The following is a 16947-nucleotide window of genomic DNA, read 5'->3' on the forward strand; positions in this document are numbered from 1 at the left end:
GTAAAATAATGTCTACTTCACCAGTCGCCGTTTACCGAAAAAAGAAAATATCAATTGCATGACAGGCTAGCCGTTTACCGAAGTAGCTTTCTCCAAATTCGGCAACCGGTGAAACAGACATTGCCAGCGTTTTATACGAGAGAAAAAAGGATTGTCTGCTTTCTTATTTGATTTGAGATTGTATGCAATACACACAAGTTGTCCTGCCACAAATCTCGCCTCTTCTTGTGCATTGAACGAATAAAACACAGCATTATCTCATTGTAGACATGCTGGTTGATTATCTGGTCTTGTGGCAAGAACTCACAGTGGACGATGTCCCTCACATCGAAGAATGCGATCAACATGAGTTGTGGCAGGATAACTCGTGGGTGCTTCACCATGACAACGCACCTGCCCACACTGCCCTGAGTATCTGAGAGTTCCTGGCCCAGAAGAACATCATTGCAGCATAATTTATGACGTGGTTAACTTTTCTACTTGTATAGTCTAGTTTTACTCATCAGTAGTCAATTATCAGTGAAATATTATAGTCTATTTCATACTGTAGCGTCTGTAGGTAGCCTGAATAAAATGTTTCCATATCCGTATAAAGATGCAAATTTGCTTAGGTACCGGTACAACAGTACTAGCCTATAATTTCGGGTCTCTACAACTTGCGCAGCGCACTCACATATGATGGTCGACTATTTATCAAGTTATAATTACTTAGGCCTATCTATAATCCTTTGATTCAGGCCATCATGTGAGAGTGGACTAGCCTAGTATACTAGTATACCGGTACCTTCTAAGCTTAATTACGAAAATTCTCTGCTTCGTCAACTTACCATAGCAGCTGCCCAGTTCAACCACGTTCCCCAAACCTGCGAACTCAAGACCTATCAAACCAAATAAACCAACCGCGTTCCGCTGTGCTTGCCTTTTCCGGATCAAAAACACTAGGCCTATGCAAAGCTTCGCAACTAGTCGAGACTTGCCGCCACTTCACACCACAACGCGGCAATTTTCAACAACTTCCATAGAAATCAGTGTTATTCGAGATCAGCTGATTGATTTGGCGGGAAACAAATCACGTCACAAATAAGGGCGGGATTGTCGGCAGACATGCCGGAAGTAAAAGGTTTTTAGCTTTACTTCAAAAAGAAAACATATTTTAAATAAGCAGTTTTCCATGTTACTTTTATCTCTCCTTTAATATAGGATACTTAAAGGCTTACATAGTCTGCTATGCCACTGAATGACTCATGAGCGACATCATGACTTGATCATTATTTAAATAAACGCCGCTACTTCGCGTTAGAGAGCAAAAACCATGCCAATGCTGTGAGCTGAATAAAGATAGTTTGGCTAGCGATATAGCCTACGGTCGGCCTCAAAATCTTATTGCATTTTCTGCTCACCCAAAAGCGGCCATTAGTTATTCCTTCACAATCAACTGCTCGTTTCTGTTTCCGAATAACAAAACAATTGGTCATTATAGGACAGAAGCATCAGAGACAAAACAGGCCTACACACAGGAAACGAAATCAAACATAGGCCCGTTAGCGCCATAGATATCCTATAAATTAATATATATCTATAAATAGATATTTTATAGGATATCTATGGTTAGGGCACAAGAGGAAGAGAGCCTCGTTGAGGCTTTCCTTGAATTAAAAGCTATGGCTATGGGCCTGTATAAAACGTGGTATCAACTAATGAAAGAAAACCAAACATCGACAAACTATTGCTTGTTTATTAAACAAGCAGTTTACATTTTTGTATATACAATACGCAATAATTTCGAATTAAACTGCGGGAAGAGATTTCTATGGTTAAGTGCGAATAACAATTGAAAAGAAAAACTTTGTACCTCGAATAAAAAATCTCATATCGACTTCCAAGAAAGTGAGTCATATTCATTAACAGCTAAAAAGCTTTTCGAAGGTCATGTTTAAAGGACGGACATTGCAATGCAAAGCGATACCAAAAGTCTAACTAAGGACCATAGCATTTGTAACTTTGTCATGAAGAAAAAATGCGGAAAGAAGAAATAAATTATTTCAAAAAATGCGCAATTGCATAACGATTAAACGGTTCGATATATACCGAAAGCACCTTACTATCAAAGACACAGTCTGTATGGGTAATCGGAGAAAATTCACCTTGACCGAAGATGAATGCATTTTTACAATTTGAAGTCATGCCAACGTGTTCTCATACAATAACAACGGATGTCACGTTATAATGAAGAATGGGAATAATGCAAAATACACATTCTAGTCAAATCAAAACATTCAATCTTACAAATATATTAACAAAGGCACAGAATACATGCCCACGTCCGCAGTTTGCGTTGCAGCAAGTTGGCAGAACAGTGGAAATTAGAATGTAATTACTCTAAAAGCTAATAAAAAGTAAGAAATATAAAACAAAAGAAATGAACTTCATTTTGTGAAATGCAAAACGCATGTCAATAATAATGTCATGCAAAGACCAAAGTTAATATCAATGGAAATCATCGTCTGTTTGCCCGGGAATGGAACTATGGGTCGACTCTCTTGAGAAGGTGGGATTTTCATTCCCACGAATGGGCGAACGTTTTCTTAGATTTTGCGCTGACCTAAAAAACAAATTAAATAAAAATTCGGTAAAATTAGAATTAATTCGATATCGTTTGAAAATTAACCAGGAGTGATCATTTAAAATGAACCGTGATATTTGAACTGAAGAACAGTGATACCTCGGAAGCTAAACGCCCTAAACTCAGCCAATATTAAATTTTTCCCTATTAACCGAATTTTGTTCCGAACTCGACCATAATCATCGACTAAACGAGCAAGGGAGATGCCCTTTATAGTTATTAATTCATTGAAAATTTTTATTAAGCATTTTCTTTCTCTCAAATTGCTATATTTCTAATGCTGCATGTGTTGTATTGCCAATACTTTTGACGGTGGGGAAAAATATTAAGCGACAAACATCATCATGGGTTTCTAGGAATTGACGCGGGCATCTTTGATATCTCTGCAACGGGGATTAGTTCACGAGTACACATTGTTTCTAGCGGAAAACAAGGTTTTAGCCAAACTTTTAGAATTCCAACGACCTCCAGGAACAAATTGAAGTCGAGTTCAAAGGTATCGTTGTATTTCAAACAACATCTAAACTCACTTAAGAAAAAGTGGAAAATTACTATTTTAAAATAGTTTTACAACAATAATTTTTATAAAGTGAAATTGTCTTGGCATGAATATTTCAGGTTAAAAAACAACAAACAAGCTTACTGGTCACGCCCATTGTTCTGCAATTGCCCTGATAACCGGTTGACACGATCAAGAAGAAATTGTTTGTCCTTGCCCTCCTGTGACGGAAAAGAGAAAAACGTTGATGTTTAACCCAATGTCCACCATTTTTAACAGATTTCAAATCGTATGTTTTTTATTTACCAATGTCAATTGATCTTTTAGAAGTCCGATCATTCTCTTGTGGGCAGAACTCAGTGCGAAAAAATAGTACACGACCAAGCTGTTTGATTAAGAGCGAATTAGTAAACTGAAATTACAACCACGGCATCCAAACGAGTATTCGAGTAATAATACATTCCTCTACAATTTGTGGAAAGTTTTGAAATCTCAACGTTCATACCATAAAATCACTATAATGAGAGCCGCAAATCCCGATGAACCTATGAACCAGAATATTTGCTGCAGCCAGTTGGGTAACTGTTGTATAGCATTTGTCATCGCGAAGAACATTGAGTCCCAACCTCGAAATGGACCACAATCCGAGCTGGGCTTGATGCTGAAAAATGCATGAACACGTAACATGCTATACTGTCTGCCTGTGTACATGACAGTACCGGGAAAAAACGTACATGGCCACGCTGATAACAACAGGAAAGGCGGCAACCACGAAACCAAACAATAATATAATGAAGAAGAATGTCCCTGATCTTGACGCTCGGTAGGGTCTGGTTGCGGGGCGGCAGTTGTAGATGAGAGTCAACTTTTTGATGTAAAAAAAGACGAAGAATTTAATGACGACCATCACGGGAAGAAGCGGAGCATAAAAGGCCCCAATCCTGGAAACAAAGTTAATTGTTAACTTCAATGTTTGCTAGTTAAATATTTACGGGCAACCTTGACCAAGTGGCGCATGTGACGATTTCTATTTCAGTTTTCGTTTCAATGAAACAATACACACAAAAACTATGCAAGACCACAATTGTTATGTTTTTCAAACTATCGTGGGTCAACTGATTGATGTTAGTTCAAAGGTTAAACTATTACAACACATTGAACGCGTATATTCAAGCAAAACTTAAAGTACACTAAAAATTGAGTTTCAGGCTTTGACCATTTTATAAGGTGCGGTAATAACACAAGCTTAATGTTTGTACAACGATGGACGGTATTTGACAAACTTTTGACATGACATCATACTACGTCACGCACAAATTAACTCTGTGCGTGGGTATTTCCTCTCTAACATATAACAACCTGCTTTGAACAGCTGTTCCAGGTTGGACTGTACACAACCTGAGTTCTAGACCTTATACCTTAATAGACTAAAAACTTTGTTTCTAAGCTGAAAAAATTAATCCTAGTACAAAACTATCGGTGTCGGATTTTCCACAGTATGCCAGACACTGTCCGAAAATGTTCACTATCTTCAAAGCTAAGCTCACCTCTAACAATGAGCATTTAGCCAAACTAGTAACGTTACATAAACTCTGATAAACTGCACCAGCGCAAGAGTACTTTCTAAAGCTTAACTAACAGACTCGCACTTTACTGTACTGTACTAATCTAGGCATATAAAGTCTAACCATCTAATCTCACCATAATAGTGTCTGTGAATATGTGAGATTAAGCACATTAGTGGGAAGGTGAAATTCTTGCGGCCCCCACCACTTGAAAAAGCGAATGTTAGAGTATTCGACCAGCAACCTGGAAAATAAGGGGACAGAGTAAACTCACCAGCCAACTGTTTGTGAATAGACGATATCGAGAACATTTCGAGGAATGGAAAACTCCTGTTGGCCCCACCATTTGGCCAAGCCGCAGTGGCAATGCTCAACAATTAACCTGATATAAATAAAATGGGCTGTAACTAAGTTAACTGAAAATCGTGCACAAATATCATGAAACAGTTTGTTTTTTTTATATTTCAGTAATGCCAAATTATTACATTAAACTATTAAAGCATAGTATAGTTGAAACATGACAAATTGACCATAAACAATACATCTTAGTGGTCATCAAGCTTGGTCCTCAGCAAAAGAATACAGCAACTTTATATTACAAAAATACCGTTTATACTTGTTTATTTCATTAAATAGCAGAAAAGCTGCTTAATCCCTATATGCCACAGCTTTTAAAAGTAACTAAATAGAATTTAAAAAATGAGAACATTGTATCAAGCTAATACAAGACTTCCACTGAAGTGAGTACAGCAAACATTTAGCATATTAATGTCATTTGATAGACAGTCAGACTTACTTTCTGGGGAATTCCACAAACAGTGTAACAGCGAGTACTATGAAGAAGTCTAGTATGGTAAGCTTGTACATTTCCTGACCCAGGTAGGTTTCCCAACACTGCAAACAATAAAACGTAATGTTGACAGTTAAAAACTCGTTTACTACCCACTGCCAATTATGCTAACTGGAGTCCAGTATACCTTTGTGCCATTGCAAAACTCACAAGCTTCGTTGTAATCACCTCGAAGATCTTCGTAGTTGTTGCAGTTGATTTGCAAGTACACAACCACATATAGGAAAACTATTGAAGCCAAACGTAAGAGAACAGTCCTGCCATACAAGAGAAAAATTCTGTAAGCACTAGAGTACACGATATCTTCTACGTTTATGCTATGACTAGTAGAACATGATATTGTCTCGTTTTCGTTAATGTACTGAATAACAAGAGATTGAACTCTTCAATTGGCTTTTCACAATACAGAACTATAGATAACTTAACAGGCAAAGTGATAATATTTTGTCATTGTGACCTTAAACCTTCATATAAATCTTTGCAGAATCATTTATCAGACATACAGTTGGATAGACCAACTGCTGACTGTACACAGGCAAATTTAGAGTTATAAAAAGTAGAGTTTAGGCGCTACTGCTATTGGTAAAGAATTTAGGTATTTCTCTTTTGCAAATACATAAAACAAAAGCATCGAAAACAACAGTAAAAATAACTACAAAACAAAAGCATACATACCGAGCAAGAGTAAACTTTATAGTGAAGGCAGGTGTATAATCTTCATACACAATCAACAGCTCAAACAGCATTGGAGCAATGAAATTTGCCACGGTTATGACGATGGAGACTAGGTAAGTTACAAGCAGGTCAAGAAAAAAGTTGCTATCATATGTGCTGGTGTTTGTTAAAGCATACTGAGCACTGAAGTAAATAGCCGCCATCGATGCTGCTAAAACTAGTAAAACGACCACATTGATAAGGAATCTTTTCAAATAGAGGACAATTTTCTCATTTCTTGTCCGCTTTGCGCGTTCTTGCAACGCTCTTTCCTCCAGAAGATCAGTCTGAAATTGACAAAACCGTTTTCAGATTTTTGTTTTGTCTTGTTGACTTGGAAAGCTTGACTATTTAAAAACATAAGTGAAAAAAACTGTGCAAAAAACAAGTTTTACCTCTAATTCATATTTCAAGCTGCTGTGCTTGAGCTCAGCGGCGTGATCATTTGTAATGCAGAAATCCCATCCACCAAAAACCTTGTTGCAATATGAGTAAAACCTGTCCTCATCAAGTACTAGGGATTCTTTCAAGCCGCTGGCAGCCCTGATTGAAGGCAATGACAGAATAGTTACTCACCTGCTTGTGACATTTGAAGGAAATGTTTAAAGCCTGTGAGAACTTATTATGTATTTTACCTTCTGACTATCAACACAAGACTTAGCAAGAAGTAGAAAAATGCGATGAGTAGGTAAGCAAGTGGGATGTTGTAGTAAAAATTTGTGGAGAAATTCTGGATTACGTTCTCATAATATCCATAGAACAGGAGTGTGTTTTCCATAAAACCCTAAAAATAATTACAATATTATATTCATGCTGATTTTTCATCAATCAGCTTTGACCAAAACTATAAAACACTTGCTGTTTGACTGTAAGTTTCAATACATGACAAAAATAGCAAACTGTGGCTTTAAATATTAGCTTGAATGGTAAGTACCTGGCCTGTAAACCACCAAATGATATATTCTGGGAAAGACCTGATTTCGTTCGGGTTATAAGGGTTGTATTGACATTCTGCTGAAACTGCAAGAGAGAAGAACAAAACTGTATTTCAGGTATTTTGTTTTGAAATCATCCTTTTACAGAACTTTAGTAACTATGAGTGTTGAACATTTGAAAAAAGAATATTGTAGTAACAATATACATAATCAACTTGACTTCAATTACCAGTGGAATTTATAGTGGTGGTTCTTAACTGCTCAAACACAATGGTTGGAATCACGATGAAAATAAAAATGAGAAAAAAGATGTACAGGTTTAGAATGAATAACCACCGAAGAAATGCAAAGTAAGATCGAATTCCGTTGCCAAAACGCCCTGAAAAAGGTTTAGTAGTTACACAAATGCAAAGTACATTTAACCATTCGAGTTTGTTTAAGAACATGTAACTGTTCAAGCCATGCACATATCACCAAAAGGCACAAGATTTTAACTCAAATGTCTGCATAAAATCTTTGTATTCACTAAGCCTATTCATTAAGTTTTCAACCTAAATAATAACAAAACAGTTGCTTCAAATTTACTATAATTATAATATAGTTTCATTTGTGAGTAATAACATGATTTTAATTAAGTCATTCATATTTGCATTTTGACATAACAGAGAGATTTTCTGAGTACATGCCTTCAATCTCATGGATGGAACCTCTCCACAACTGAGCTTGTCGCATGACATCACGAGAATCTTCACGAAAACGATGCCATTTCTGTGAAAGAAGTTTATTCGAATATAAACTTGACAGTTAATTTTTTTGGCATTTCAAGAAACAAAGTTTCGTTTCTATTAAAGGGCTTTTGTTCGTTCTACTTGGTCTAGCAAAACCCTACTCACAGCTAAAAGAAATAATAGACAAACAAAATTTACATATCATTTGATAGGCCTTATAAATGAACGTACATTGTTTGAGTTTGAGGAAAACTGCGAGCTTTTGCCAGCAGCTCCGTGCTGTTCAAGTAGTCTTTGCCTGCAGGAAAAATTAGAGTAGATCAGCACTTTCAAGAAATCCATAAAAATGACAGCTTGAATGTTAATGTTACTGACAAAAAGAAATTTATCTTGAAATGTACAATTTGAGTAGAAGCTAAAATTGTGTATTTGGGACTTTCTTAGCTGGTGGCACACAAAAGTTTCTTTGGCGCCATTTTTTTTACAGTAATACCAAATACACATTTGCTTTACGCAATAAAAGTCGAGTTTGATGGTTGTTAATTAAGTAATCTTATTGTTCAAAACATAGTTAGTACAATGTAAACAAAATTTTCAAATAAACGAACAATCAGTTACCGCTACTCTTAACAATACTGACTGTAAAAATGGTCAATTACTTTATCATAATAGTAATTTTGATGTCAAAGTAACATACTTAAATCACATCAGCAAAACTGTCACTTTATTTCACCAATGTCGCAACAGGATTGGGCTATACTAGTGCTCCTGTAATAATAGTGACATTCTTTATTATATGGAAACCTTTTGTACATAAGACTCAGAGTTAGACACCAAGTGCTTTATCGTAACAAACATTGTGAGTATCAATCACTTATAAGACAACTGAAGTATAGTTATGTAGATACTAAATTTAATACAATTGTCAATTTGAACTGATTTGTATATTAGAATTTGAACTTCAATGAGTTTTATTGACAAGGGCCCAATAGTGATACCCAGAGTGACAGTAAAACTTCAAACATAAAAAACTAAAACACACACCGCTGTATGCTTTATATGACTTCATCACAATCTACTCACATCAAAACAACTGTGTATGTGCCACTTGTACGTACATATTAGCTATATACGTAGGTAATAAAACTTGGCTAAAAATTAAGCACCATGAAATATGAATACAAAGAGGTGGAAGATTGGCCATTTCATTGCTTTGAGTACAGCCTCCTCGTTTATTAACACGTCAAATATTCATTTGTAGTCATAGCTTTGTTTACTAAGATCAGGTGCTTACAATTCAAGCGTAAAGAACAATGGCTATCCAAGCTAACAGAGAATATATTCTACTCAGAGTTATTAGATAAAGCACACGTTCATTTCATATGACTAAAAACGTTTTTCGTGTGATTTCAATCTGTTCTTTGATGAAACACCACATGGGCAGTTTCTAACAACACAGGCATAATAAAACGAGCAAACAATCGTAGCCTGTTGAGTTACTTGATATCCAATGCCTATTGTTATGTCGGATAAAAATAGAAGCGTTGTCATTTTGACGTGAGTGCTACAGGATTTGCGAAATAGCTTTTTCTTGGGTGAGTAACTATCGTTACAAAAATAAGAGCAATTCTGAAACTTGAAAACCAGCCAAATTTTTTTAAATGCCAAGTTACATACACAGTTTTCACCATTGCTGTTGTAAGGTGAGCAATCTAAAATTATACCAAGAAATATCAATACTTCCTTCAAGAGTCACTGACCATGTCAATAGAAGTCAATGACTGCTGAATAAACAAGCTGGAATCACATTTGTCAATTACCTAACCCAACAGGAATGACCAAGCACATGAAATAAAATAAAGAGATTTTTGCCTGTATCACTGGCATTCAGTTTTATAGACTTTCACGCTAGCAAACTGCAAAAAGTCAAAAAAATCCTCTGCAGTCAAGTAGCATAAAAATGCAATTAACCTGATTGCTATCATGAACTATATAAATAAATTAACAAAATTGGTTAAACCCACATGTGTTAGATTTATGTACAAAAAGTATAAAACCCTATCCAGTAAATACTGTATTCAGAATTAAGTTTTTCCTGGGTTCCATGACTGAGTGAAATGTTAATATTCATTTTTCTTTGCAAACCGGTAAAAATATTAATGCAGACTGACATGTCGATGTGCAAAACTGGCAGTTGAAAACAATGGACGGGCCTAGATTAGATATATATATCATAAATCATACATAATAATGACAGACCACACAGGCCCCAAAATGTACAAAGAAGTATCAAAAACAACCAATTAGTTATCATAGCAATTATCTCAATGATAAAAATCACCAGATAACTCTGTTATATATATATATATATATATATATATATGTACGCATCTATATAACACAAAACTATTAGATCGTGTCTACTGTCTACACAACAAAATCACTCAATTCAAAATAGTAATTATGTTATTCAACGCTTATAAATGATCCTTTTTTTTGATTAAGTGAAATTTATCAATATCATCAATTAAAATACACATTTTTTTCCATTTTTCATACCGAATTTCACGTTTCGTTGACATTGGGCACTGCAGTTCCTTCAGCTTGTCCAAATCTTTGTACGTTAAACTATTCAAGAATTCGTCTTCCTCAGAAGTTGCAGCAACATACATTGAATTAGCTCTGGCAGATGCAACTGGTGTTCCGTTTTCTAATGCCACATCATCTGCATGGAGTATAGGTGCCATGTTTATCACTTCATCCCTGGTCGAATTGCCACGAGCTGACTTTTGGCGTTCCTTCAACTTTCTTCGAGTCAGTGTGGTGCCATATGTATGCATGGCTTTGTTGCTAAATATTAAGAGATATTTATTAACAAACTGATATGACTGTAACTACAGAATTCTGTATCTGCATAACCATGCAAACAAAAACAAAAGTTTTTTAGTTTACTTATTGCAAACAAAGGGCTTGCAATAAGTAAACTAAAAAACGTTAAAAACACAAAAAATGTTTGATTTATACAGTAAACATTTTTATCATCCAACTTGTAAACTCTAGAATACAAAATAGGCTTATAAGTGAAAATCGCTTAACGAAACACCCTCAGAAATGTGAACACCTTCTCTAATGACTACTTTGTTTATTGAAAAAAAAGAGTGCTGATTTCACTGCGAAGGTGGGTGTTTAAAAGTTCAAGTCACACAAGTTACGATATCAGAGCATTTTAATTTTCATTTACTGCATTTATGACATCCGACATGACATGGTATATGATATTATGATATATTTGCTGTAACTCTGTGTTAAGGAAAAAAGAACTAGTCATTTCTTGTCTGTATAACTTATGGTTACACGGTACATAAGGTAAACAAGTTTCGAAAACTCCTTGGCGCTACCGAAACGTCGTCCCTTACTTAAATTTTCCATGGTCATGTCATTTCATTGTCACACTTAACGTGAGCCAAGCTGCTCTAATAAGCGGCAAACTTATCAAGAGAAAGTCATCATTCATTCTGTTTCAGCCAAAACTGCTCTGATAAGCAGTTTGGTATAACGAGCCATGTTCTACTAAGCAGGTTTCATTGTATACTCTTGCAACAAATATCATCAAATTACTCAAAACAAATGCGCAACTCACGTTATGGAACTTTTTCAACAGACACAATCACCAGTAAAAAGCACCTTCTCCAAAAGTAAGTTCTTATTTTTTATATTTTTTAGACCATAAACCTACAACCAAGAATCAACTTGAAAAGCATATACAAGCAAAGAAGATAAAAATCACCTTGGCAACTGCATTCCAATAGGAACATTAGATCCAAACCTTTCATCTGTAAAGTTGCAACAAATAACAAATGAACATGAAAAATTACATAACCGAATGTGTAGCGTATATCACATAATCTATATAATGTTTACGAGGTATGACAAAAAATTAATGGAACTGTATCTGCCACGCCCTTGGATCAATGCCAATTGTTCATCATGCAACACAACTTCTTAGCTCCTTTGTGTTAAAAAATATTTACTCTTAGTGATTTCGTTTCAGGATTTTTTGTAACGCAGTCTTATTAACCAGTGTCAGAATTTTGTTGCTCTGTGTTGCACTTGTTTGCAGTCAGTGCAGTTGGTTGTTATGCAAATGTTGGTAACATAAAAATTGAGCAACGAGTCAATTTAAAGTTTTTAGAGAAATTGAGGAAGAATCCAACTGAGTGTTTCAAACTTCTTAAAAAGGTTTATGGCCACGATGTGATGTCAAGGACACGAGTCTTTGAATGGCACAAACGCTTTAAAAGTGGCCGTGATGAAGTGGATGATGACCCCAGGTCAGGACTACCTTCCACAACGAATTCATCATGAATTTGTGCCTGAGGGTGAAACAGTGAATCAGCACTTCTACCGGCAGGTTCTCGTTCGTCTCCATGAAAGAGTTCATCAGGCGAGCAATGTGGAGTGACAACTCGTGGCTCCTTCACCATGACAATGCACCCGCCCACGACGGCATCCAGGCCGGATAGCGACTGTCAAAACAGCGACTGTCATAATGGTGACTTCATAATAGCGCGTAATCAAGTGAGCGACATTCCAAACAGCGATTGTATAAATGCCGACCGCATTAAAACAGCGACTGTTATGATAGCGACTTAACTAGGCTTACCATATTTTTTTGATTGAAAAGCGGGACGCTTCAGAACAACAAGCCCTATCAGATAAATGTGGTTTACATTTTACTAGAAGTATGAGACTATTTTGGATTCCTATCGTCAGGGACAACTGAAGTAGTAAGACACCAAGAAAAACTAAAATAATGGATTTTACTAGGAAACAAAACAATGTTCAAGCATTTGTAAATTTACATAATCATCCAATCATACTTTATTAAACTATATTCTTCTATATATACTATATTCAACTTTATTTTCTCATAAAAACCACAGCAGGAAAAGTCAGTTTTAATTTTGATTCAGTTTAATCATGTGACTTCTATGGATAGTCCAAATAAAATGTTGTTTTAAAGTCCCGTTTGGTTTCAATCTTTCACTACGCAGTGTTTGCCTGTTTGTGCATGCATACGTGTGTAGAGAGGTGTGGGGGATGGAAGGTATGTGTGGAGGGGGTGAAAGAGCGCGTGTGCGCGTAAGCCTTGGATTTAATAAAAGAAGTGAGGTCGCTGTTGTGGCAGTCGCTGTTTTTGATGAATCGCTGTCGTGTAGTCGCTCTATTGACAGTCGCTGTTTTAAATGAATCGCTGTCGTGTGGACGCTCTATTGACAGTCGCTGTTCTGACAGTCGCTATTTGGAACCCGAGCCGTCCACGACACCATCAGTGTGAGGCGGCTTTGGTAAAAAACAAATCATAGCTCTCGGCCACCCCCCATATTCCCCAGATCTAGCGCCGTGTGACTTTTGGCTCTTATCCAAGCTGAAGATCTCGCTAAAAGAAGCTCTCTCATCTTTGGAAGAAATCACGGTCTCAGTGACGAAAGAGCTGAAGAGCCTCAAAGAGTAGAAGCTTGCCAAGTGTTTCCAGGGATGGCAGGATCGAATGCAAAAGTGTGTTAACTTGGAGAGGAAGTACTTTCAAGGGGACGATTCGTAATTTATGAAAAAATTTTGTGTTAAAATTTTTATGACAACAGTCCCATAACTTTTTTGTCACACCTCGTATATCAAAATTTTTACAGCACATATCAAACAGCAAAAACTATTTTATTCATCGGGCCAAATAAATACGTAAGGATCAATGAAACATGCATTTTTCGGGTTATCATTGACTAGGCTTAATCAGTATTAGATCAAAAGGCATGCATAATTTTGTTAGTTTAAACTTTAAACAAACATTTGTTAGTTCTGATCAACAACTTGTGATCTATAATAGTAGAAAACATGCAACTCATTATTAACAAAACATATGTCTGATACACAAAAATGTTAAATGTTGTTAACCAGTTATCTTTAATTGCGTTAACAGTTTCTACGGCGCAGTTATTAGTACAAGGCAAAACTATCTTAAAATACCAAACTGAAACTGGAATGTTCAGCGGAAAAAAGTTAGAAGAGGTCCAATAGATCTTTTTGTAGGCAAACACTCTTCGAATTTGACAGAAATTTACTTTCCACTTGTTAGTATGCTACTGCTGTTGAACCATCCCATTTTAAATATAGCTGACAGTATTTATCTGCTCTATCCAAGAAATATAAGTTATAAAAACAGGCAGGTTTTTTTTATCTGGTGAGCCACCATTTAGATCATTTTACTCCTGGAAGCAGTGCAGTTTCTTCTACCAAACAGGCTATATATCATATTTTTTGGGAAACAGCTAGAATACAGTTGGATGTTATATCGAAACGATTTTATCCCAGGAACATTGTGTTGGACAAGTGAATTTTTGTTGTAACAAAATAGAATACAATGCATTTAAAAAAAATAAATCAGAAGAGAAATTTCACTTCTTAATAATTTGTTTTCAATGATGAGAATTTCAAATTAGTGAATTCCACAATAAAAAATCCCACTGCACCAATAAGCAGTCCATATAACAATTTTACCCAGCCGCTAAATCAATTACCTTTAGTAAGATTTAAATCAATGTCACAATAAACGAATGTCAACAGAAAATGTTAAACTTGACAAACAAAAGACTTATCCAAGTAATTGCAATTGGATAAAATTAAACAAACGAGGATAAAATCCATTTTTTCACTCCACTGCAAATTATTAATTTATTATTCATGAAATTTACCACAAAACTAAACGTGTTCGGCATCTTTTAGTTTTGAAAAACTATACCTACCAAGGTCATATGGGACTGGACTCCAAGACATATTTTTTCCAGCAGTATTCAACACTAAATTGAGAAACTAAGACACCGTGACTACGAAACTATGAACTAAAGCTAAAGTTGACTACACGTGATATGATCATGATATGAACAACATTTTTGTTTGAAAAATGATTTTCTAAGACAAAATAAATGTATGATAAATAATAAAAAAGTTTTACAGAGCAAGAAGTATGGTAGCTTACTTTCAATAAATAAATGTGATTCAAAAGTTAAGTAACAATTTATAAAGTCTAGTGATGGGACTCAATTTTTAAAATTTCGTCAGCTAATTTACAAGATTTAACATGATATAATACAACTTTGGTTGTCTAGAAATATTTCATCTGCAATCTAACTACGAAGCAGAAAATTGTTAAAAAATATATTATATTATATATAATATTTTAAGAATCGGAACTAGCACTAGAAACGACAAGTGTTTTACTTTTATCAAGTTTAAAAAGCAATAAAAATATATTTTAACTTTGTCCCATCAATAATGAAATTATGCAGCGATATGTATAACTAAGTTATCCATCTTGCTTGCAAAGTTTGGAATGTGCAAGAATTGGGTTTTTCATGGAAAAAGCTTGGTAATCAAATCCATTATCATAAAATCAGTTGCTTTTTCCCCTTTGAGAACACTCTAATATGTCTTGTATGTCTAAATGTAAGGGTGGCAATCTTAGTTCAGTCTTATTTTTGACTGGCTTTGAGCATTTGGTGCACACTTCTGCAATGAAATTGGTTAGATTTGGACAGTGATGAAAACAACAATCAACCACAATGAAGCACGCTGGTAGGTAGTGAGAACAGTTAAACTTTGAGGAAGACTTTCCTAAGCTACCAGTATAACAACATATTATATGTCTAGCTTAACAACCATAACAAAATTAATCTTGCAGTATTGTTTGAATAGTTTTGGAATTTATCAACCACCATTCAGTCGCTCCTTGGGCATTAACTTAAACTTCTAAAGTAATCTAAACCACTTTTTATTAAAGCCAACCTTTTATCTTTAATAAATTTTGCATTTCAGGTTACCTAACAAAAATTTTGTTCAACTTGCCAAGATAAGTTAACGAGTTAACTTAGACAAGACAAGTTAAAAAAATTTGGTGACTAAGCATTTGTGGAAATTGTGATCAGAGATCATTACCTTAAATTATTAATTTGAGTTTATGATCCAGAAATGAGTGATAAACGGGAATTTGACTTTCAATCAACACTTAAGTTTTTCATCTTCATCTTAAATTTGGTGCAGCCAAGGAAGTATTTCATTGTTTATATAATATAATATAATATCTAAATTTGAACAAAATATATATACTTCCGATTAATGGAACTAAGTTCCACACACAAAAATGCACTCCCCACATAGGTTAAAACTTTGCAAGGTGATGCATTCTAACTGGGCAATAAAGAAGAATTTAAATGTAGGCTAGATATATCATGGTAAATAATCATAAACGGCTTTATCGAAAGTGCCATGCAAGAACATCAAAAGCCGAACATTTTTTGAAAACTATGCATGCTCTCCAGTCTCCAATGACCTTTAGATCAAATAATACATGCTTCGAATCACAGGCAGTTTTAATCGAAGCAAAATAAAGGAATGTACCTTCCATGTCTCCAGTGTTTGACAACATTAACTTAATACAGCACTGTATGTACAACTATTTTACAATCCAGTATTGTTAAATGTAGTTCAATAAAATTTTATCCTAAACCTAAACTGCAAAACAAGTTCAATAATTTATGAGTAAAATGATGAACAACAATAACAAAATCTTTGTAAACGAGAACTAATTAAGTTACCAAATCGATTCATTTATAGCTTTCAAGCAATTAAGTTGCTTGCCTGTAACTGGCATCATAGACCATAACGTGAAATTTGGTACAATGAGACTTGTCAAAAGAAATATGTTAAACTTTTTCATTTACATGCTGAAATTTGATATAATAATCCAATAAGGACATTTATGGATTATTGCACACATTTTATAAAAAAACTATAAAATCAGAAAATGTAGAAGAAAATACATATTGTCACATCATACGACGTTTTACCTTAGTACATGCATTGTAAAAATTGTTAGTTACATATCATATGATATATACTTTGTAACTTTCTAATTTGGATTGCAGCCTTTAGCACCAGCTTAGGATTATATAGGGGCCTATTATACACAGGGTTGCCATA

At 35.1% G+C, this 16947-nt stretch overlaps 2 protein-coding genes across 3 annotated transcripts in view; both read right to left on the bottom strand.

The window, feature by feature from the left end:
* The window catches only part of LOC143469801 (retinoblastoma-like protein 1), a 78088-nt gene that overhangs the window by 7398 nt on the left and 53743 nt on the right, over positions 1-16947 (bottom strand). The window lies entirely within an intron of this gene.
* On the bottom strand, positions 1716-16499 carry LOC143468755 (transmembrane channel-like protein 7). Of its 2 annotated transcripts, none has more exons than XM_076966129.1 (18): positions 16366-16499; positions 11702-11747; positions 10474-10764; positions 8146-8212; positions 7873-7954; positions 7416-7565; positions 7186-7271; positions 6887-7035; positions 6647-6794; positions 6213-6538; positions 5665-5794; positions 5484-5581; positions 4962-5069; positions 3857-4063; positions 3628-3783; positions 3429-3507; positions 3267-3343; positions 1716-2602 (listed from the first exon to the last, which is right to left on the bottom strand). In XM_076966129.1, the coding sequence occupies exons 1-18, from the start codon at positions 16391-16393 to the stop codon at positions 2488-2490; spliced, it is 2343 nt and encodes a 780-aa protein (XP_076822244.1). In that variant the 5' UTR covers positions 16394-16499; the 3' UTR covers positions 1716-2487. The 2 variants fall into 2 exon arrangements, with proteins under 2 accessions (XP_076822244.1, XP_076822243.1); XM_076966128.1 differs by lacking the exon at positions 16366-16499 and adding an exon at positions 14715-14892.

The sequence above is a fragment of the Clavelina lepadiformis genome, chromosome 8 (genome assembly GCF_947623445.1).
Source record: "Clavelina lepadiformis chromosome 8, kaClaLepa1.1, whole genome shotgun sequence".
Classification (NCBI taxonomy): domain Eukaryota; kingdom Metazoa; phylum Chordata; class Ascidiacea; order Aplousobranchia; family Clavelinidae; genus Clavelina; species Clavelina lepadiformis.